At 40.6% G+C, this 23,175-nt stretch overlaps 1 protein-coding gene across 1 annotated transcript; it reads left to right on the plus strand.

Moving 5' to 3' along the window:
- Positions 15 to 22,379, plus strand: CIR1 (corepressor interacting with RBPJ, 1). The gene is made up of 10 exons (XM_021399288.1): positions 15 to 169; positions 608 to 702; positions 1,524 to 1,597; positions 3,530 to 3,543; positions 3,635 to 3,690; positions 4,175 to 4,223; positions 4,446 to 4,563; positions 16,815 to 16,921; positions 19,007 to 19,092; positions 20,808 to 22,379. Exons 1-10 carry the CDS (start codon positions 98 to 100, stop codon positions 21,517 to 21,519), a joined length of 1,383 nt encoding a protein of 460 aa, XP_021254963.1. The 5' UTR covers positions 15 to 97; the 3' UTR covers positions 21,520 to 22,379.

Below are 23,175 nucleotides of genomic sequence, written 5' to 3' on the forward strand. Positions count from 1 at the left end.
GCCGCGCCCCGCAGGAAGGCCCGCCCGCCGGCCCGGAAGGCCCGCAGCGAGCGGCGGGGCCGGGGTGGTGAGTCGCCGGTCGCTCTTCGCCGCCGCCATGGGGAAGTCGTTCGCCAACTTCATGTGCAAGAAGGACTTCCACCCCGCCTCCAAGTCCAACATCAAAAAGGTGAGCGGCCCTCCGGCGTATCCCAGCCGCGTGCTGTACCTCGCCGCAGCGGCGCGCAGAGCCCAAACCTCTCGGTGTCGAACGGCCGCCTCCTTTCCCTGGCTCCAGCCCCGCCTGGCGCCGTGTTGCCTCACAGCTCCAGTCGCTCCTCTCTGTTCTGGCCGCAGAGCGCTCCCCGCAGCTCCTGGCACCCGCGGTGGCCAAGTGTCGGAGCAGGGAGCGCAGCGGCACTCCCTGCGTGTTGTCTGAGCTTAGTTTCCCCCTGCCTTACTCAGCCTCCCCATGTTTGTGCTCAAATGTTAAGTTTTAGCTTATCAAAATTATATTTTAACGTGAAGCTGATTTTCAGTGCGCTAAACAAATGAAGTGGTTATACGTGGGTGTGCTTTACAGTAGGTTCTTATTTGCTTGAAGTAGAAACCTCCTTGTTTTAACTAGGTATGGATGGCGGAACAGAAAATATCGTATGATAAGAAGAAACAAGAAGAATTAATGCAACAGTATCTTAAAGAACAGGAGTCCTATGACAACAGGTGAGAGCCAGCTCATTGCGAGCTACTCGGAGCGCTGTCTCCCACTGACCATGGTAGTAGATAGGGACGGTGACTTGAAAACCGGTGTCTGATTGAGCGGAACTGATGAGATCTGCTTTCAAATCACAGAACCACAGAATTGCAGGAGTTGGAAGGAACCTCAAGAGATCATGGAGCCCAACCCCCGCTAAAGCAGGTTCCTTACAGTAGGTTTCATAGGTGGGCATCCAGACAGGTCTTGAATATCTCCATAGAAGGAGACTCCACAATCTCTCTGGGCAGCCTGTTGCAGTGCTCCATCACCCTTACCGTAAAGAAGTTCTTCCGCACATTTTTATGGAACTTCCTATGTGCAAGTTTTAGGCCATTGCTCCTTGTCATGTCACTGCACATCACCAAGAAGAGCCTGGCCTCATCCATTTGCCTCCCACCTCCCTTTAGATATTTATAAACGTTAATCAGATTCCCCCGCAGTCAGTGCTACAAAGAACAGAACAGCAGATGACCTGGTATTGCAACATTCTGATCTCACAGGAATCTATATTCTGTGATTCTGTGGATGCAGAACTGCGTTTCAGCCGTGATTGAAATGTATGATCTTTGGTACGCAGTGCAGCGTGCAAAAGCATTGACTGGTCCCTTGGATTTTTTTATATTCAGCTTTTTGGTACACTGATTAACAGATGGAAAATTTCCAGTTATTATGATAATTTTCTGCTTTCTCTTTCTTTTTTTTTTTTTTTTTCCCCGCTTTTGAATAACTAATACAAATGTAAATGTCTCGCGTGTACAACGCTCCAAACTCTGTCCTTTCCATTTAGGTTGCTGATGGGCGATGAGCGTGTGAAGAATGGTCTTAACTTCATGTACGAGGCCCCACCTGGAGCAAAGAAAGGTACTGGGGTGTTCTGTTTGTGGGCAGGCAGCACTGCAGAGCTAACGTCACTCTGAACAAATAAATACGGTTGCTTATATAGTAAAGCAGCATGGTCATAGAGGAGTAATGCTAGAAGGTATCATTTTTTGTTTTTCCACTGGGAATATGGAGAGATGGATCGTATTTAATAATTTTGATCTTACAGTACTTTAATTTCACTCAAACTGAGGAATACTTTTTAAGCAACGGTTCAGTGTGAATGGAAGATATGGCCATATCGGAGGTTCTTTCCTTGACCAAAGGTGTTTCTTTAAGGCACTGCAAAGTGCCTGGGTGAGGAAGGCTAGACCTTACCAGCGCAGTGACTCTAGCAGCACAAACTGTTTTGGCCAGCTCTCCTTTTTAGAACCGGCAAGATGGCTTTTGCTTAAAACTTCTGCCCGAAATTCAGCTTGATCCATGTCAGGCATGGGAGATACCAAAGCAAGAAGTTCATTAGCTGATATCTTATGAATAATAAATGCTGGATGACCCAACTCTGGTAGGTCTGGCTGTGACTGTATCATCTAGTACATTCGTGAACAGGAGTTGCTGAGAGCCTGGTGGGCACATTGACATTGCTAAGGTTTAGTAACTGATCTGTGTAAGTGCAGGAGTACGAAAACATGATTTGTGAGAGTTTCTCCCTTAAAATGCATTTTTCCTGTTTGAACTAAAACCCTTGGCAATGCTTGCATGGGCTCATTGTAGAGCAGATTTTGCAGTTATTGAACTTGAAAAACTCTTGAAGTAATCCCTTAAGCTTAGAGCAAATGTAATTTTAAACTGATGACTTTTGCTAAAACATATTTTGTTCAGATTTTACCACAAAGTATGTTTGTCACTTTGGTAAAAAGAGGAAAAACAAGTTGTCCTGTAGCAGTTCTGCTGACCTGCTGAGGCAGGAGGACTCAGTAAAGCCAGTGTGTGGCCCAGGCATGCTTCCCAGCCAGTGGGCATGAGAAGGCTCTGCAGGGCAGACGCGAAGCCCTGAAGGCTGACCCACCTTCTGGAGGAGGCTCAGACTCTGTTCACTTTTGGCAAGCCCAGAAATGCCATCTCCACCAAACTGAAATTTCATTTTTGACTTTTTTTTTTTAATTATTACACATGCAAAATATAGAACAGAAATATTTTACTATCTTTCTCTTAAACGTGACCTTTTTAAAACGTGAAACTGAAATGATAAGTACGGGCCCACAGGACTGACTCAGTGAATGACAAGGTAATGTTTTTTAGGTAGTTTTTAGGGTACTTCTGAGATCCTGCTAGCCAAAGTATTAGGTTTAATATAAATGGAACTTGCTTTGCAGTAAGCCTGTGCCTGCTGGGAATTACATTAAGCCTTGTGAGAGGAAAACCTTTCATAAATGGCAGTTTATATTTTATGAATTTGCTAGTGAAGAAACACATTCTAACAGTACTGTAGTCTAGGAAACACTTCTTTTCAGAAATGTGAGTTAGATTTCTCTACTAGACTTCATCCATTAAATTCTGAATGGGCATATTAATAAAGTTAATGATAACCATCTGACAGGATGAGTCCCTCTATAACTGCTATGACAGATGTGGTGACTAGGAAACAAATTCTTCTCTCTTTGAAAAGCAAAGAGAACTTTGCAGCATTCCTGTCTGACCCCAGGCTATTGTACAGTGTTTCTCTGGTAAGTGTTTGCAAGGCTTTGTGCTTGGATATCACAGCCATGTAATTTTAACAGATGATTAGGTTTTAAAGGATTTGCAAGTGCATATACTAGGAGCTGGTTATTTGTGTTCTCTGTTTTAATTAAGCTACTGTTGTATTAGTATATTCTTCAACATGTTTTGCTTCCAGACGAGGCACCAGATGCATTTTACGTGTATAATTAACGTATTGTTTCTTTTCTTTTCATGATTTCTGAAAATTCCAAGAGGAAGCTAAAGAGGTATTTCATTACATCATTTCGTTGTGTTTTCTACCTGCTTACTGGAAGTGTATTGAAAAAGCTCAAACTTGCCATGCTTTGTGTTTTGTAGCAAGAAGGAGAGACTGAATACAAATTTGAATGGCAAAAAGTCGCCCCTCGAGAAAAGTAAGATGTCTGGATTGTCACAGAATCACAAAACTGTGGGGGCTGGAAGGGACCTCTAGACATCATCTAGTCTAACCCCCCTGCCCAAGCAGGCTCCCTAGACAAAGGAAAATATATTTACTGATTATTTATTTCTGTGGATGTTTATCCACAGAAATTTTTTTTTTCTTATTTACCTTCCGTAACCTTTTCTTTTTCTTCCTTCTTTTTAGTTTCATTTTCAGCGGGTCATTTGTGTAGTCCTTCCATGTGCATGCAGTTAATTAGTAAAAGCTGTAAACCTGATCAGCTTAGTTTTGGTTCAAAGTTTGTATCCATATCTGAAAATATATCAAAATGAATGTTTACTATTTAAACGAGTGCTTACCAGAAGTATACCTCAGAAATGGGTCCGCTTAGCAGTAAGGGGACTCAAAGTAGTTTGGTATGGGAGGGTTTAAAAAAGTGAATTCACGATGTGTTTGCTTTTTGTGTTTGTTAACAGATACGCTAAGGATGACATGAACATCAGAGACCAGCCGTTTGGCATCCAGGCAAGTTGCATTCATTTCACTCTGTGGAGGTCTAGAGTGTATTTCAAATATTACCTAATTGCAGAACATTCACATGGATTCTCTTAATTTTACTGCGTTTCTCAGTGAGTTTAAAAGCTTTTCTTCTGCCTAATAACATAAACATTTCTGTAAATGTTAAGTTGTATTGTTAACTAACTGATGCCAGTGTTGTTTGGGTTCTGTTTTTTTTTTACCTTTTAGGTGCGGAACGTGAGGTGCATTAAGTGCCACAAGTGGGGCCATGTGAACACTGATCGAGAATGTCCTTTATTTGGCCTTTCTGGGATTAACGCAAGTTCAGTGGCCAGTGATGGATCAGGTAGGCAGCAGATGCCTTTCTGAGGGTCTGGATAAAAATGGAGGGAAAACTCATCAGGTTTAATTTTGCAAGCTATAAGTTTTATCTTCTTACAAAGGGTTGATGAAATGTGGAAAAGGTTTCTTATTTCATATGCTCTATCCAACATTTCAGATCATTTCAAATGCTGGGGACCTATTTTTTCTGGTTAGGAACTCATTTTCAAAAGAATCTGTAATGGCTGTTGCTGTTGATTCTGCTGTGACAAAAATTCAGAAGCTGCATTGAAATTGTTTGTACCAGAATGAGAACACCTGTCACCAAATAAGTAATAGTGTAATGTATTGTCAAAGGCTGTCCCAGTTCAGATTCAGGCAAACTGCTCTGAAGAGCTGTAGTGCATCAGTATATTTTTGTTAATCATTTGGAAAAATTGAGAGGTTTTTTAAAATATACATAATTGCACTTCTGTAAATGAATGAGTTACTGGAACTTAGCTTTCCAATGCCCGATTTCCTTTCAGCTGGCTTCTGATTGCTTTGTGAACTTCTTTTTAGTTAGTTTTTAGTGCCAGGTATGATTTAAAGAAGTGGATGTAAGCATTCAAATTAAATGTTGTTTGCCTACAGTGCTTTAAGCTGACTCGAGTTTCTAGTGCTTTTAATATTTTCAAAATCTTGGTGTGTTAAGAAACACCTGGTAATGTGGGTGAGTCTTCAGACTTGCTACTGCACTTCAGGATCACGATCGTTCAGTTTTGCAGGGAGATCGCTACAATTGCATGCTTGATAGCATCTGTCCTTCTGTTTCTGCTCAGGATATCTGTTTTATGTAGTAGCTCTTAGTTTTATTTCACATTGGGCCTACCAACAGTCTCGCCTTTCGGAATTACACCACGCAGATGTCTCCTTTCTCTGGGATGAGGCGCAGAAGACTTAAGTTGAAGGAAACAGTGCCTCTTACACTCTGCTTTGAGGCATTGTCTGATGATTATACCATTGTATTAGCAATCCCGCAGTTGACATTCTCAGCGTTTATATTCAGTAGGTTATAACATGAAATCATTTTCTTACGTCTTTCGTACCTTAGACAAAATCATGCTTGGAGCATTGGTGGGGGTAGAATTATATAGTGTGGCTGTTACACGTCAGATGTGCTTTTGTGCTGCAGAGTTTTTTTTTTCTTCCAGTTCAAATGATGTGGGTAATTTTTAGGAGTGCTTGGCTGGGAAATTTGAAAATATTTAGTGCATGCTTGCACCAGCTTGAAAATGGACTCATTATTTCTAATGCAGACACTTTGCAGTGTCAGTGTAAGGCTAACTGCTTGCTTCAAACCCAACTGAACTAATTATCTAGATGCAGGAAAGTTGGAATGCTGCGTGTTTCCTATGGAGAGAAATGCTCTCCGGGCAGCTTTCCAAACAGTCATGCTAAGCCGAAGAGAGGGATTTAATGCACAGGATGAATTTTGTGTGAAGGAAAAGGCTGAAAAACTGTTTATATGTACTCAGACTGTGCAAATGACCTCACGTTTTCAAGTTAGAAGGCAGTGTGCTGTGCTGAGCACAGTCTTTAACAGGCTGAGAGGAAGGATTTCAGCAAGTAGGGGCGGGTGACAGATCGGGGTTTGTATATATAATTTGTAAGACACTGTGATCTTGGGTTTGAATAGTCAGCTGTAATGATACTACTGCCTTCTCATTCTTTCTTTCAAGAAAACTATATGTAAAAACACTGGTGGTAAAATTTAAAACAATTGTAATTTCTTCATTTAATAGCAGATAAGAGGGTTATAGGAACTGGTAATATCGTTAATTAGATCAGCAGTAAAAAGGTTGTCTGCTTTTTCTAACCTTAGGCATGCAATCCTTTCATCAACTTTTCCAAATCTTTGTCTGATTTAATAACAAGCTAAGTTATGCTCCTTCAAGGACTTCTGGAGTTTCCATGAATGCAAGTGAAGTATACAGTTAAGTGAGAACACAAATTGAATTCACTGGTTCTCTTACGACTCATAATTTATGCATGTGTTAGGTGAAGCTTACATCTCCTACAAATACAAATTTTTGAACTAAGCCCTGAAAGCAGTCCGATGTTGTCTGGGATGGGGGATTAAGTCCTTGTCTTCGTGTTGCTGAGAACTCTACCCAGGTGTCACCGTGTGCGGATCTGCAGTCAGCTCTGTAAGCTTAACCTAAACTGAGGGTAAAGTCAGTTTGTCAGAATAGTGTTTTTACATTTCCTGACAGGACACTGCAATACTAAAAAGCCAGAATCTGTCATGTTCTGATCAAAACCCCCCCACACGCACAGTATAATCTTGCTTTGACCATTTCTCTTCATTCTTTTCATTAGATCTACTCAATGCTTTTTATGAGCCTTAATGCTGAACCAGTCTGCACGTCTACAAACGTCTTTGTCTTCCTCTGTAAAACACAACTCTTCGAGCTCTGCTTCTTCCTGCTTCTCTTTATCAGTAATTATTTCCGTTACTGCTCCTAAGCTGCTTTTATGTCTCTTGACTAAATTCCTAGGTTTTTTTTCCTGATTATTTTGTAGTATTTTGAAAATGTGTGCTGCTGTGCCGGTCTTACTTTGATTGGCCCAGAAAGCAGAAAATACTGCTTAATGCAAGTAATACTTTGAAAGGTTAGGAAGTAATTCCATCTGTAGGAGCTCCATCTCTGAAAGCTTGTTCCTACTTTGTGTGTGATGAAATTTGAAATGTAAGTGTTGTCTAATAAATGAGGAGTACAACAATCTAAGAAATAGAGATATAAATAAAAAAAATTAGTATAATAGTTAATATTCCAGAACTGCAAGTAGCTTATGAAACTAATTTTCTTAGAATGATCCGATTTAGCCTGTTGTCCTGGTTTCAGCTGGAACAGAGTTAATTTTCTCCATAATGTCTGCTAAGATGCTGTGTTCTGTTTAGGAGAAAAACAGTGTTGGTCCCACACCGATGTTTTAGTTGTTGCTGAGCAGCACTGCGCAGAGCCAAGGATGTTACAGCTTTTCAGCTTCTCATATTGCCCTGCCAGTGAGGGGCTGGGGGGCACAGGGAGCTGGGAGGGGACAGAACCAGATGACTTAAACTGGCCAAAGGGCTGTTCCATACTGTATGACATCACGCAGAACTATAAAACCAGGGGAGCTGGCTGTGGTCAGCCGCTGCTTAGGAACTGGCTGGGCATTGGTTGGCAGGTGGGGAGCAATGGCGTTGCGCATCGCTTTCCTTTCCTTTTCTGTCTTAGTAAATTCTCTTCATCTCAACCCATGAGGCTTTTTTTTCCTGATTCTCCTCTTCCCACTGGGAGGAGGGGGTGAGCGAATTGCTGTGTGGTGCTGAGCTGCCTGCCAGGTTAGACCACAGCGGTCCTTTTTGGTGCCCAACATGGAGCTTGAGAGGTTGAGATAATGACAGATCTGACCAGACCATGTTAAAATTGTTACAGGCTTTATGGTCGCTGGTCACAGTGTTGATTCTTCCACTCCCAGTGTGATTTTATTTGGTTTCAGGGTTACTTTTCTAAGTTCCTTTCTTGTTGTTTATCATTGCTGGGGGCTGGCCTAAGATTACTTATGGTTTTGCCAGTTTGTAAATAGCATGCACTCATATTACACCGTCCATGAACTTAATATGGTATTTGTACTCAGTACTGCCATCATTCTAGCAATTTGGGAACCTTACCGTGATAAGTATTAACAAGCTCCTTACTACGGACTAGTTAAAACAGTTTTTGAAAACTTTGAATTCAGCTGGGATGTTCAAACTGGCTCAGTCCTATTGCTGTGTCTTCTGTATGTGTTTCTGGTTTTCTCTATGGTTAAACAACCATGCGAAATGTACCCTGAGACAGGATGGCTGCGAGTGGCAAGGGGTATGGGAGGAGATGGGCAGGAATCTGTCACGAGTGTCAGCTCTGAATGGTTTGGAGTTCACCCCTTAGCAAGTGCAGAATCCTAAAAAGCTGACAGAATGTTTTAAAAAGGTGTGCCCCGATCCTGGGATCCTGGCATTGTGAAAGAGTTACAGCTTGCTGCATTGTGCTGGGGCCTGGCCTGTGCCTATCAAACACTGTTTGGCACTGTTCTGTACCCTCGAAAGGAAGAAAATGCTTCTGGGTCTGTCCCAGCCCCTGCGACAGGTGCTGTGGCTGAACCACAGAGCCAGCACGAAGCAGAAGCAGCCTGTTGCCATCTTTCCTTTTCTTCCTCCAGAAACCTAAAATGCCTTCAAAGGTCTTTGAATGGCATCTTCAACTTAATAAAACCACAGTGGCATAATGTGCATCTTTAAATGCTCAAATCGCTAAGTTTCAGTAGGATTTTAATTTAAAAGAAAGTAATGCAGAAATGAGTAGGTCATATTAAAGGGAAAGAAACTGCACGTGAACGGAACAGTGAATTAGTGCTTTGGATGGTGATCTGCCAAGAAGCACAGTTACTGCATCCCAGCATTCTTGCGTTTCTTGATGTTTTGTTGCCCGAAGTTCTCCAGAGTAGTCCAGTCTGCTCTTAGAAAGACATTCTGCCTCAGGTCTGAGAACTGTATGCTTCACTTTTAATTGGCAGTATTATTTCCTTTGATGCGCTAGAAATGATGCATCTCAGCACACAGAGAAGATACTGAATAGCGCTTAATGCAGGTGCAGTAGGTGTTCTGTTCTAATTTTCTCCTTCAGGAAGGGAGCAGAGTAAAATATCTTATTTGGACTCAGGCTTTTCAGCCTCAGGGGAGATGTTCAAGTTAGAATGGATGAAAACAAAACTTTGTCAGCTTCAGTTGGGTTATCTGAAATTCTGCTCTGTTTCTCATTGAGGAAAGGAGTACAATTTTTCAAGCATCGTAAATAACCACCGATAGACGCTGCTTCTTTCCCATAAATGCTACAAACCGCAGCTCTCTTAATTCGGCAGAAAGGTACTGGTCTTTGCCTTTATCTCGTGTGATGGCTGCGTTGTGATCTTCCTGTCTGCACGTAATCCAAAAGAGCAATCGCTAAGCAGTGCCAGTGTTGAGGATCTCACGCGCAGAGACCAGCAGCCGTCTCTGGTTTGCTCAGGTGGAAGCGATGCCAGGCTGCAGTGTGCTTGGTACAGAACTCTGTGCTGTTCCAAAGAAGATCTCTGTCTTTCAAGATCTAAAGTACACTGCAGCACGCCAGCAAACAGCAAAATAATTACAATCGGTCCCTTAGCTTCGGCGTGGCTATTTTGTTTCTGGGACTATTTTACTAATCTAGCTGGTAATTCATACTAGAAAAAAAAAATAATAATCTTACCATTAAAAAAGCGCCTTTTGAATAATATCTCACCGGTGAATAGAGATTATTTCTGCAATAAGGCAATTTCAGTGGATGTGGTTAGCATGGGATAATCACACCCCTGGGGTACAGCCTTGTCTGTAATCTCCCAGGAGTGTAATTATTTCATGATAACTGCACCCCCTGATGTTGCATTATTTCCATTATGAAATTCTTAGTTTTAGATATAAAGTAACTTACTTTGATCACTGGTGACTGCGAAGTAGTGTTAGAATGCTCCAGCTGTGACGTGTACGGAGACCAACTTATAAGATTTATTTCTCCTTTACAAAGTTAAATTAGGCAATCAAAATGCTGCTTTGGGCTAAACTGCGTTACCATTTTCTTTTTACTGATAAAATCCTAACTTTCAAAGTTCAGACAAGATGAAAGTATCTCTTGTGGTTCTGACTTTGCGTGCAGCTGTGTGTATATGAGTGTATATGCACATACAGAATAAGCAATATAGAGAGCAGAAAAACATGTCACTAGCGTCGAAAAGTTTGCCTGTATAATCCTTTATTTTGATTGTTAACCAGCAACAACTGTTGGTTGTGGTGCTTTTCCATGCTTTGTTTGGCATTATTAGAGCAGAGACTCATAGGTTTTATATGCAAAAACCTTCGAAGTAATTTTGTTAATTCACTTTGACATTGCCTGTAAATGCCGTGGTCAGGTGAACTAAATACTCCATATTTTGGTTTTTATTTTTCTACAAGCAATCTGTTGTTGTTTTTTTTTTTTTCTTTTCGACCACATTTGGGGCCCAGTGTTCAGATGAGGAGGTAATTTTGTGAATGCTCTAGTCTTCTTCTAAGATGTCAGCTGCTAAGCTCTAAAATAAATCAATCCAATCTGATGCTCTTGGCCTATTAAACCTAAGCTGGAGAGTGCTGGGCATCTTTCTCTGCTGTGCACTGCTTTCAGCATGTTACGGTCAACTGGCTCCATATACATTCTGTCCAGCGAAGAGGTGATTCTGCAAAATGATTTGCATATTTATGGAAAATTCAGGCAAATAAAAGTCAAAATGTGACTGAGTGACATGTATGTGTCTGACGTTCTACCAAGGTGAAAAAACTCTTGGTGTGTCAGGGTGAATGCAGCCTTCCAAAGGCTCATCATCGCCTCCTAAAGTTTGTGCCACTTCTTTGCATTGCCCGAGTGTCCCCAGACTCACCGTGGTTGTCTGTCACTCACTGATCTTTGGCTTCTGTGGGGTGTGAACTCCCTTCCCTTAGTGATCATTGAAATCATCAGCCGTACCGAGACAAAAAAAAAATGAGATCTATGTCTATATTATCTTATGTGTAGAATCTCCCTGCATGTTTTCCAGTGTCAGATGTGGTACCATTTTGTTTTCCCACAGATAAAAAAGCGCATTGTATTGGGAATGCAGGAATGGATTTAAGTGTTCTCTTGGATCTGTATTAACAAAGGAGAGGTATTTGAATATGCTAACTGTGACCATTTGTATTAATGGTCATCTGCAGAAATGCAGCGGGTATGAAACTTTCCTTTATGGTCTGCAGCTGAGACCTTTGATTGTGAACAGTGGGAGCCCTAACAAAATCTTCACGTAGTTCAAGAACTATCACATTTCAGAATAATCCTCCATTTATGCTTCAGAAGCCTCTGTATTTGGTGTGAATGGCATTTGAGTAATAAATATAGATTCCTGTAGCAGTCTGATGATTTAAATGTTTTTTACTTCTTAAAAATTCAAGATTCTCTGAAATAGCCTGCGACAAAAGCACGGCGATGTGTTACCTTCAGTTAAACTGCAGACGCTCTGAAGAAAAGCTAATTAAAAGCCAGAGGTTTTGTATTCGTTGGTTTCTCTCAATGCCAACTGCAGCAGTTGCTTTGAAGTGTAAATATGGTCTGAATGTAGTCATCCCAGAAAGAGCTGGAAAAATTATCAGTAAAAAATGATCAGTTCTGAATTAGTGGAGCCAGCATAAACTTGCTGGGTTCTTCTCGACCAGGGTCACGATCACATAATTAGGATAATAGCTCTTTGTCCTTTAGATAAATGAGAAGTGTCTGCTCTTATCTCTGTCACAACTGCGGTGAAACTTCACAGAAGATATGGTGTGATTAGGCTCAGTCCATAATTCTTTTCCATTTTTGTGCCATTTCCTTTTAAGCCATCTGAAAAAGAACCTACAAAACTGTGTGGAGAGCACAGAAAGTATATGGGTATGTTATTGACAAACCTGTCTCTTGTAATTTTGAAGTTAGGTTGTCTTTTAAAGCAAAACCCAGAAAGCCTTGTATCTAAATGGTATGCCCTGCCACCACGCAGGCAAAGTAGCGTTCTGATTTCAGCCTGTATTCACCCTTCCTGTGCTAAGGCAACCAGCAGCATGGTTTTCCAACACTTACGTAAAGTGAAAGAGCTGTTTGCAAACTTCCTGGGGTATGTAGGACTACAGGACTCCACCTGCAGACACAATGGTACTGGGCACTGTTCATTTCCTTTATATTCCTGTTTGGAAACCGTTGAGTGCAGCTACGCTGTCCTCAGCCAGTGGAGTTGTATTGCTTGTGAGCTTACGATGCTGTTCATCTTCAGTGGGTAATTCAATAAATTCATGTTTATTTTCCTTAAAGACCACCAATCAGGTTTTAAAACCTGAGTGAGAGTTGCCAGTGTGACTGATTTATTCAACAGCAGAGCATGGCTTTAATATTGCTATCATGTAGCAAATCAGATTTCTACTTGGAAGAATTACGGCATCAATGCTGTCCAAGGTGCACATGAGGAAGAATGGGGATGAAATGCCTAGGCCTTCTTTATTAACAAAAATTACATGATAATAATGGTTAATTCTTGTGAATGTCTTGTCCTTGATTTGTAAGTGACTTTTTAAGCATATATAGAGAGGATTATACTGAACGTGAAGTGTGCTGATGAATGGCTAGCGGATACGCCAGTGTGCTTTTTATTTATATTCATAAAAGTTTCATCTCCATTAGCAAATGAGGAGATGGCTGATGGTATGGCGAGAGACGGGGAAGCTCTAGAAAAGCCCGAACACATTCTGAGTATTCTGTTTTGATGGCACAAAAAATGAGCGTTGGTTGAAATGAAGGTTATAAAGTTGAAATTAAAATGGCACCGTGAAGAATATACTGCCTCTTTCAGTGATTTTTTTTTTTTTTGTATGGAATAGCCTATTTCAATCTGTAACAATATGTAACTGCAATTGCTCTGTACTGGTTAGGATGATTTCCCCTGCCACAGGTGGGAATATTAGTTACGGTATTACTGCTTCTTACCCCTTTGCTTTTCATATGTATTCCATAATTAAAATCTAGGTGGGAACTTCATCGATTGCAAAGAATAAATGGGTTTGTTTATCTGTGCTGGTGACAATAGTGAAAGCTTTTATCAGGAAGTTGAGCTGACGCTGTCAAGAGTATGCAGTACAAGCAGATAGATGTAAAAGTGCTATCTTGGTGATACTGGCAATCACAGTATTATGGTCTGTCCTTACTGCCGCTGAAACTGTTGTAGAAAAAGTGGTATTTAATCACAGTTGTTATGAAAAGAGGTTTTAACATCCTGATCGCTAATATTGGGTAATTTGAAAAATGTGCTTTAGACATTTTAATGGAGGTCTGCTGGATGGCGCGTTACAGCTGGCATTGTTCTCCCAAAGAGGAGTCCTTTGCCCACGCTCATTAGAGGAAACATTCTGGCAACAACAAAGCGTTACACACACTCCTTGCATTTGTGGCTTCATGAAAAGTACAAACAATTGAAAGTGACAGTTTCGGCTATAGGTTTCTCTTGTTTCTGGGCTGAGAGTGGGGGTAATAATGTGGGGTAGGAAAGTCTGCTGTAAGCTAGGCGGTCAGTAATTGAAATCCAGAATTATATTTCCCCCTGGTTGTTTAATAGAAGCAGAACTGATTCTGTTAAATTGATCTCAGTAAAGTGCAATAAGAAATCGGAGTGCTCTTTGTTATAGAAACAAATTGACGATATGTTGTTGAAATCTTCATATGATATCCTCGTGAAATCCAGCATAATTGATGCTCACGTAGGCTTCAGAAAAATTCTACTTACAGCTCTTCCATTTATTTAATTGCATGAATATTGTAGAGATGCACCAACAGCTGTCAAGCTAAGGTTGCACTCAGGTTGTACTTTGTGAAGACTAAAATCCTTCCTTTTCACACTTCATTGAATAGTTTGGGTTTTCAGATTTAATGTCCCAACCCTGGGTTAACTGAGCCATCTATTTTTTTTTCCTTAAAAACTACCTTAAACAGAATATAAGAGAGTGAAGGCATTAAGAAGCCTGAGAAGTAAGAAGCAGGAAGAAATAGTAGCCTGTTTCCGTGAAAACAGTATTTCTTTAGGCTGTGAAAAAGATAAAAATCCTCTGGTGTGTCTTTACAGATGGAGTCTCTTTTGTGCCGGCCCTTAATATCATTTTAAGTACCTGTAGCTGCAGAATACAACTTCTCATAATGTACAGAAATAAGTATGATATCAGCATGCAATTAATTCCAGTATGTGCTGAAAAGCTTTTCTGAGACTATGGATTTTACAAAAGGTAAATGTTTTAGTTTTAAGCAAGTGTCATCTGGAAATGTTTTAGCTTTTGTTGGTTTTTTTTTTTCCCTATCAAAATGTAGATTCTAGAAAATAAGCTTGACAGATTTAAAAATTGCTATTTAAAAATAGCAAGGTACTCTATTTGACTTGTTTCAGAAAGAATAAGAAACAGATGATGAAACATTATAACTTTGAGCTTATTTTTAGTTAGCTGATGGATGAACGCTGAGAGACTTCTGTTAGAAGTGCTAGCAATCAGCTATTTTTATAGAATTCCTACATCTAGCTTGCTATTAACTTATGACATAATGTCCTCTCTGGTCCTTTTCACCTGTGTGAGATCATTGAGCTAGCTTCTTCACGGACAGTCTCACGAGTCCCTAAGGAATGCATACATGAGGATGTCACGGTTTCAAGCACGACAGGGAAAGGAGGTCCCTGTTGGGGGGAAGGAAAGAAAAACCACCCCATAAAGATAAGGAGAGATAACAGGATAACACTGCTGTGCAGTGCTCTGTGCCTCTGCACCCAGCAGCCTGCCACAGTGTCATGATATGGAATAGTGATAAAATGAGGACAGAGGACATCCATTTGCACAGCACACAAAGTATGCTTCTGTTCTGATGTAGGAGTGATTGAAAATTGGTGGATGCCACCCAAGGAATACTGGGGTAGCATCGGTTCCCAAGATTGTAGCCAACTGAGAGCCTCTTGGCCCAAGCTTACCATCTGTCCTTAACATATGGTGTTAAAGGGAGACCAAATAAGAAACAATTGAATTCATAAACTGCTTTAGTTGCAAGGTGCTGTAACTTGTTTGGTGTAACTTGTCCATGTCCACCAGACAGGAGTAACAGTGGTTTGTCAGCTGTCCTTGTTACAGGAGTACCATGTTGTGACTGAAGCACTGCAGAGGAAGCTATGAGTACGTCTCCTTGATGTCATTAATAAACATGGAAGCAGGGCTTCTGTAAATTTATTTTAGCTGTGTTCACTTTCCTTTTTAGTGTACCTAGTATGTGTGTGGCTGTGCTGATCCTGGTGTGAGCAGGCACTCTGGCAGGACCCCTCTTCACTTGTGTTGGTCTGTGCTTTACAGGACAACTGCAGTCAGTTGGACAGAAATGCACCAAAATCAGTAATGTCATGCATTCACGATTGGCTTTTAATGTAGAAGAGGAAGTTACTTGGCTTACCTCTTTCCAGCATTGCTGTGAACAAAGAATGCCTGAAGGGTTTGTTTCTAGAAAATGAATTATTGGTAAAAATGCATCTGTGGGGAAAAAGATAAGTCTCTATTTAATAGCCAGTGTGGACTCAAGTAAAGACTAAGAGGGATCTCTCATCAGAAAATTGTTTTGCCTGGCAAGATAAGAAACTGGTGAAAAAATGCAAAGGATCCTGAAACCATTTCCAAAGTTTTGTCTTCTTCATTCTTGCTTTACATATAAACCTGCTTGTTTCATTTAGTTCAGTGAAGTACTAGTAATTGCTTCATACTCAGTTTAACATGCCTCCGAATTTTACCTTAGATTGCCTTCTACGTTTACCTTATGCAGTCATTGGCAGTAAAGTTAGTGAATGAAGTGGTATGGAGGTTTACCAGAAGGGACCTCCCAAAAGCAGGTGTGTTTAGGATGAAGAGAAAATGCGTATTCGGGGAATTATATGAAATATTAATAATCGCAGTATTCAGTTAAAGCCGAAGAGCAAGGTATGGAGTATGTAAGTTATGGCGAAGCCAGCACAATGCCAGCAAAGCTGATGTGCCTAATCCCAAACGCCTGTGTTAATGTGATGTACTGCGTGCTTTTGAAGCTGAAACCTGTGAGGGGACTTAGAGTAACAGCCCAGAGACCCAGCACGTCCGGGGGGCCCTAGAATGAGTAAGGACATAACTAATTTTTTCATGTATTTATTTTCCTTCTGTATACCAAGTTTCTGATGATGGTTACTTTCTATGTTTAAGTTCAAAAATGTGTGAAAAATTATGAAAAATACCTTATTAGTAGCGTGTTAGCAATGCATTTTCCCATTGTGTTAGAGGAAAAGAGGCACTTAAAAGTCTTGTTTTATGTTTTTTCTTTGGGTTTCCTGTGCTTTTTGTACTATAGCAGAAATACACTTACCTAAATATATTGTTTTCAACATGACAAAGTTACATAAGAGAATCCCCTTGTACTTAAAGAAAAATGCAATTATTTTCTATTCTGAATCTCCAGACTGCTGTTTTAGAAAATCATATCTGATTATTTGCTCAGCAGAAGATTATTGAGTTGATTTAGCTGTGATTTTACTTAACAAAGCTTCAACTGAATTCCTACTGTGGAGTCCAAAAAAGGTAGAGAGATATAAATGATACATTCAAACTGTGATTTTTGTGAACAGGGCCATCAATGCACCCCTCGGAGCTAATAGCGGAGATGAGAAACAGTGGGTTTGCACTGAAACAAAATGTACTGGGGAGAAACTTGACCGCAAATGATCCATCACAGGTAATGATCTTTTTACCAGTAAGCTGAAAATGTCTATAAATCTAAATGTGATTGCTTGTGAATTGCTACTTAATGTTTTCCAATATGCATATCCATAGGAAAGCTGAATAGCTATACCAGTGGAAAATCTCCAGAACTTGCTCTGTTTTCCAGCTCTGTTTTAGTCGGAGTGGTGAATCACAACTTACTTTTTTTTTTTTTTAATCTATTTGTAATAAATTAAATACCTCCTTTGGGCGACTAGAAATTAAATTTTTCATAAAGGGGTGGTTATGGGTTTTGCCACGTACTTGTGATGCAACGGTGGCCTCTGCATGAGTGTTTGAGGAAGTATGCCCAAGTAATGCCAGGAGTGCTATAGCTGAAGATTTTTTTGGTTGACTGAATATTATTTCTGAGGGAGAAAATATTTAATTGCTATTATTTAGACTGCGCAAGGTGTATTTCTAGTGGAGGCAATCTGATAAAAAATGTAAAGTGAAAAATTCACATGCATTACTTGGGTGAGACGCTGTGCAGTAACCTTTGTTCCTATGGGAGGATTTTCAAATTGCCATGTCACCAAGTTTAAACTGAAGACAGGACGGCAGCCCTCAGCTGGCCTTGAAACACTGGAGTAAATCAACAATTCCTTCTGTTGGAGGTCGCACAGTTGGACATACGTAGGTTGCTCCAAAAGTAATGCCTTCCTTTTTATTCCCATTGAAACAGCAACAGATACGAAGAGCACAGTAACACTGTTTAATAGAGCAGAGTCTCAGCTACTAAACACTATTTTTCAACACGTTCACCACCATTAGCCAATTTGCACAGATGAGCTGAGCGAGTCACTCTCCATTTTGTGATGTGACAGCTGTGCATTGCCATCTGGAACATGGCTTGTCTTTCATGTCACGGTCACCACTGCTGAAACACACCACGCACCACCTCACTGTGCTCACATCCGCTGTTTGGTCTCCATAAACATTCAGCAAGCATCAATGAATGCCAATAGATGCAATTTTTTTCTGCTTGGAGGAATTGAGTGACACACCTTTGCTCTCTACGCGCTTCCATGTCAGAGGCCGTTTTGTCAGAGTGCCTCTCTGCTGCCATCTGTCACGCAGCAACAAAATGTAATGGAATATCGGTGGGAAGGTTCAGCCTCTACTGCCAACCACCCACATCTGCCTCTGACATTTTGGGCCAACATAATAAAATAGGAGGCAGTACTTTTGGAGCAGCCTTCATAGCTGCATATTAAAAAGCTGTGTACTCCAGAAAAAATGTAGCATGTGGGCACTGTTAAATGGATCACAGTGATACCAGAACTTTAGCTTTATGTTAGGTGTGATGTTTCTTGGTTTGGGGTTGTTTTTTCTTTTTTCGAGGGGGAAGAGCTTTTTAATCTTTACTACTTTTTTCCCCTCCTAAGTGTGGCTAAAATTAAAAACATTGCTGTGGAGAACTGTAGTTTACCAGATGTACATGATTTGAAGAATTCAGGGTCATAATGTAGCTATGCTTTGTTGATCGCGATACTGTATGCAGATCATACGATTACAGTATTTTGCATTGCTAGAACACTTTATGAGCATTTAAACACTAATAGCACAACAGTAAGGTAGATATGTTAATACCCATTTTCCTAATGACAAAACTGAGACAGAAAAGTAATTTGCCTAAATTACTCTGGGTTCGAGCAGGACTAGCATCGTACCTATTCATCCAAGCATGATAAAGATGAGGTGACTTATCCTAGGGAATCGTGTGGGCTCCAAAATTGGCTCATTTTTATTAACTGTTTCAGAAATGTTTCTTTCCCTGGCAGTGATTTTTCATATGTTACTAATAACTTCTGTTGTATAACCCCCACATTACAGCACCTAATCAGCTTGGAGACAGAATGTGGGTGGGTGGTTTTTTTTTTTTCCTTATAGCAAGTATTTTGCTTTTCCCAAAGAGTCTTCAGCTGACTTGGTAATGCCAGCATATTTGTGCCTGTGCAAAACTAAGGTGCGCACAGATGCATCACTTTTAATGCAGCAATCTGAATGGAGAGGTTACCTTTATCCAAGGACTTAACGTCTTACTTCATTTTTCTAGGAATTTGTTGCAAGCGAAGGAGATGATGATCCAGAAGTTGAATTTTTAAAATCACTGACAACCAAACAGAAACAGAAACTTCTAAGGTAAGTGTAGTGTGTAGTGGAAAGGATCTGTGTCTGCGGTAGCTCTGATTCCATAGTTGTCTTGTGCTCTTTTGTCCCTCTATCTCTTCTATGTCATCAAAGAGCTTAGAACCGCCATACAGAAAAACATGAATTTTGTTTAACATGCACATGACCACAAATTGCACTATGCAGCATGTTTTATCTAGCTCTTTTGTTTTAATCTGCCCGTTCTAATCTAATTGGGATGCCTTTGCATTGTGCCCTATTTCTCATTTAGCTGGGATTCTGAAATAATAATTGGCTCATTGAAGATGCTGCCAATTCCCATTTTAAAATATTATTTTGTACTCCATTGCTGACAGTATTTTCTTCCGGAATTAAATATTATATACATTTGTTTTCTGGTTTACAGCTTGGCCAAGTATGTTGCTTTATTCCGTGCAGCTAAAGTGAACCTGACCTTGCACCTCATTGTCAGGGTTGAGGTGTGTCACTGTGCTTTAGGACTGAGGGGTTATAATAGATTGCTGCTTCAGCTAAGCCAGCAGAGGGAGCTCCTCGTATTTCTGTACTTCTAATAACAAGTTAACGAGGTTTTCATTATTTGCTTCTATCCTACTGATTTCATATGTCAGGTGACTCGTGGTATTTTCCTCTGTTAATTTGCAACATTATCTTGAAATAACCTGAACGTGTGTAAGAGTTACTGCCAGACAGATCCCAGACAGGTACCACTGGTTAAAACAGCTATCAGCTTTCAAGGTTAGAAAGAAAAACAACGTATTGCGTACATGGGGAGCAGAAGGGGAGAAAAGTAAATCATTAAGCAGGTAACTGAATAGGTAGGTTCGTATTCTATCTGCATATACAGCCAATCATTCACTGAAAATATTGGGCATATTCTGTGTTTATGTAAAGTAAGGAACGTATGCGTAGTTTGAGTCATTTAAAACAGTATTTTGTTTGAACTTGTGCTGGCCCAACACAACCAATCATAGTATTTCATGTTTTCAAAGTTGAACATCAGTAAATGTTTGGGTCCTTTAGATTTTAAGAGCCTGAAGGGATATTTTTAGTACACTGCAGGCAATGTCATTATTCAGTCACTGATTTTCTGAGAAGCGTAAACACAGCAAGCAATGAGTTAATAACAAAACTTATACAAAAGCAGTTAAATGGCAGTGAATGTGTGTGCATGACAAAGTATTGTAATTGTGGCTAGAACATTTACATTTCTACTTGTGACAAAAGACGTTATTGAAAATATCGGCATTATTTGCCTGGAGAACTCTGAGACGTAGGCTTTAAAATCTCAGTTTCCATCATTAATAGGAAGTGAATGCCACTTGCTTTTCTTCATTTTCAAAATCTCTTCTGAGAATGCACAAATAAAAGCAGCAGTGATTTTCCAAACTGTCTCTGGCAGACTGACAGTAAGAAAGCACAACTGATTAATTATCTGTATTCCTGGTGATAAGGCCAAAATGTACTTCTCTTTTTTAGAATTAAGGAATTGAAAAGCCATATTCTAATGATGCTTAGCTCAAGGTTAGGAGCTGAAAATAATTGTAAATACTTTGCTGAGCGAGGATTGAAATTCAACACGCTTTTATGGAGAATAGTGTATTTACTGTGTAGGACATGTGAAGTAGTCAACTTTAAAAGACAATGACTGTAATTTAGAGTATGTTAACAAGTCTGATTGCGCTACTCTCTTATTTTGAAAATAAAAGGAAATTGGATCGTCTTGAGAAGAAAAAGAAAAAGAAAGACAGAAAGAAGAAAAAGCAGCAAAAGAAAAAAGGCAAAAGTAAACACAAGAAACATAAGATGAGCTCCTCTTCCTCATCCTCCAGTGAGACTTCAGGAAGCAGCAGCGACAGCGAGGCTGACAGCAGAGATAAAGCGGCACAAAAGAAGATGTATTCTAAGAAAAGAAAAAAAGACAAGTTTTCAGAGGCTAGCAGCAGCGATTCAGAAGGAAAGGCAAAGACTAGGAAGGAAAAACTTTATGAAGATCTCTCCAGTAGTCACGGTAACAAGGACAAAGATAGGGAGAAGTATAGACTTTTAAAGCCAGATAGTTCTGCGGAGAACAGCAAATGGAGCTCCTGTGAGGGGGAAAGAAAGTCCAAAAGCAGATACCAGAGAGAGACTGAAAGAAAGGAGAGGGACAGCAGAAGCCAGAGCACGGATGAGAGGAGAGGGAGAAGCCCTTGCACAAGTCACAGCAGTCGCAGGCAAAGGCAAACAAGAAAAAGCCCGTGTCAAAGCCCTGGTGAAGAGCGTCACAGGAAAAATGAAACCAGAAGCCCCAGCGCAGATGGGCACAGAAAGGAGAAAAAATACAGAGAGAGCAATGGTGACAAGTGCAGTAAAGTGGAATACAGAGAAAGGAGCAGACGCAGTAGAAGCAGAAGCCGAGAGAGGAAAAAAAACAGATAGTGTAGGGGACAGGTGCAAACAAAAATGTCTCCTTTTTGATGAATACCTTTAACAAGGGCTCAGTTACACATCGCTGTTCGTTTTCCAACCTTTGTAACTAGCATTTCCTAAATAAAGCCAACAGCATCATTTCTATGATGTTATAATATCTGTAAATTAGGACAAATGTTACGGTATTTTTCTTACTGTATAAATATTCTTGTTGGCAAATACCTTATGTGTACATGCAGTAATTCATAGACCTAAGTTTAGCGTTTTAAAATATTTCAGAGCAGTGTTTGATATTCTTGATTTTTGTCAGGGGCAATTTTTGTTTAGATGCAACTGTGAGGGAAGCAGAAAGTAATTGGGAAGAATCCTGGGGTATGTTAAATGCTAACAAACGTTTGAGATAGCTCCGGGTAAAATCCCTGCTTCCAATATCAAAACATTATGTTGTAGAGGGTTTTTTGTTGTTGTTGTTGTTGTTTTATACTGCACCATTTTTCCTGAAGTTCCCCGTGAGAGATCAATTTCATGAGTTAAAACAACAGAGAGACATAGTTCACATAAGTGTGTAGCCAACATTTTTTGACCTCCTGCAGTGTACAGCTTTGGTCAGGGCTATCTAAACGTCTTGAACCCCTGTTGGTATGTGTCAGTACAATGTCAAGTTATTGTTCGATAAGCTCTCAAGACATGAAAAGAATATTTACTGCCTCAACTGCTCCGGGTGTTTCATTGTTTGTAGTAGGAAGTTAATGTAAATATCCATCCTCTTGGTTTTGTGGAACAGACTTATTTTTCTTGGTGTCTGTTGTTCTTCATGTGCTGTTATGAAGATGAACTTCAATAATAAAATACCTTATTATTCAAAAGCAGTGAAAATTGCCTTCTTCTCCAGAGTTCTGAGTCAGTACGGCCCTGAGTGCACAGGGCGATGTTTTGTGAAGGGAACGCTGCTTTCTCTTTCGGGGCAGCAGGTGGAGATACATCAGTGGACAGGTGAAGGGGTGTCACTGAGCTGACAGGCAGCTTTCTTCCCCTTCTCCCTGGCAGGGCAAACAGTGCTTTATTACCAGTCCGCTTTTACTCCTTAAAACTGTCATGCGGTTTTTCAGTATTGCACAGAGTATAATATATGGTGGAAGTGACCTGGCTTATCTTTTAAGCACGTGTGAATGGATTTGAAAGGGTGAGCCATTTAGCGATGTCACCTTCTTCTAAATGCTTTTGCATAAGGTTGCTCAGTGTTCAAGAGTGTTCTTGATGAAGTGGCCAGGAGTTAGAGGCGGCCACAGTCCAGTGGAGTCAAGCCCTAGGGTAACGTGTGTGAGAGAGCTCTGAATGAGAAGGAACAGGAGGCTGCTCAAAATGCTCGTACAACGAACCCAAACGTTGCCTTGTGAAGAATGTGCTGTCTGTCCCTCTGGGCAGGAGGATGGGCAACGCGATAGGGGAAAAGGCCTATTTTTTGTGGAAAACTTCCACGTTACGTGCAGCAGGAAAATGGAAGGAGTAACAAGTAATGGGATGTGCATTCCCAAAGCAGGGCCTGTTGCTGACGGGTCGGTCTGCTGTGTGTGGCAGGGTTCTGGTGCCCACCTGGGAGGGGCAGCTGATACCTGCAGCTGTGGGCACTTCGCTGGGCCCGGCCATGTGCGCCCGCTGAGGTGC

This window comes from Numida meleagris, chromosome 5 (assembly GCF_002078875.1).
Source record: "Numida meleagris isolate 19003 breed g44 Domestic line chromosome 5, NumMel1.0, whole genome shotgun sequence".
Taxonomy (NCBI): Eukaryota; Metazoa; Chordata; class Aves; order Galliformes; family Numididae; genus Numida; species Numida meleagris.

Coding starts and splice junctions, on each gene's coding strand:
- CIR1 (XM_021399288.1), top strand. CDS start 98: ATGGGGAAGTCGTTCGCCAACTTCATGTGCAAGAAGGACTTCCACCCC. Junction 170..607: donor CCAAGTCCAACATCAAAAAG/GTGAGCGGCCCT, acceptor TGTTTTAACTAG/GTATGGATGGCGGAACAGAA. Junction 16,922..19,006: donor CCGCAAATGATCCATCACAG/GTAATGATCTTT, acceptor TCATTTTTCTAG/GAATTTGTTGCAAGCGAAGG.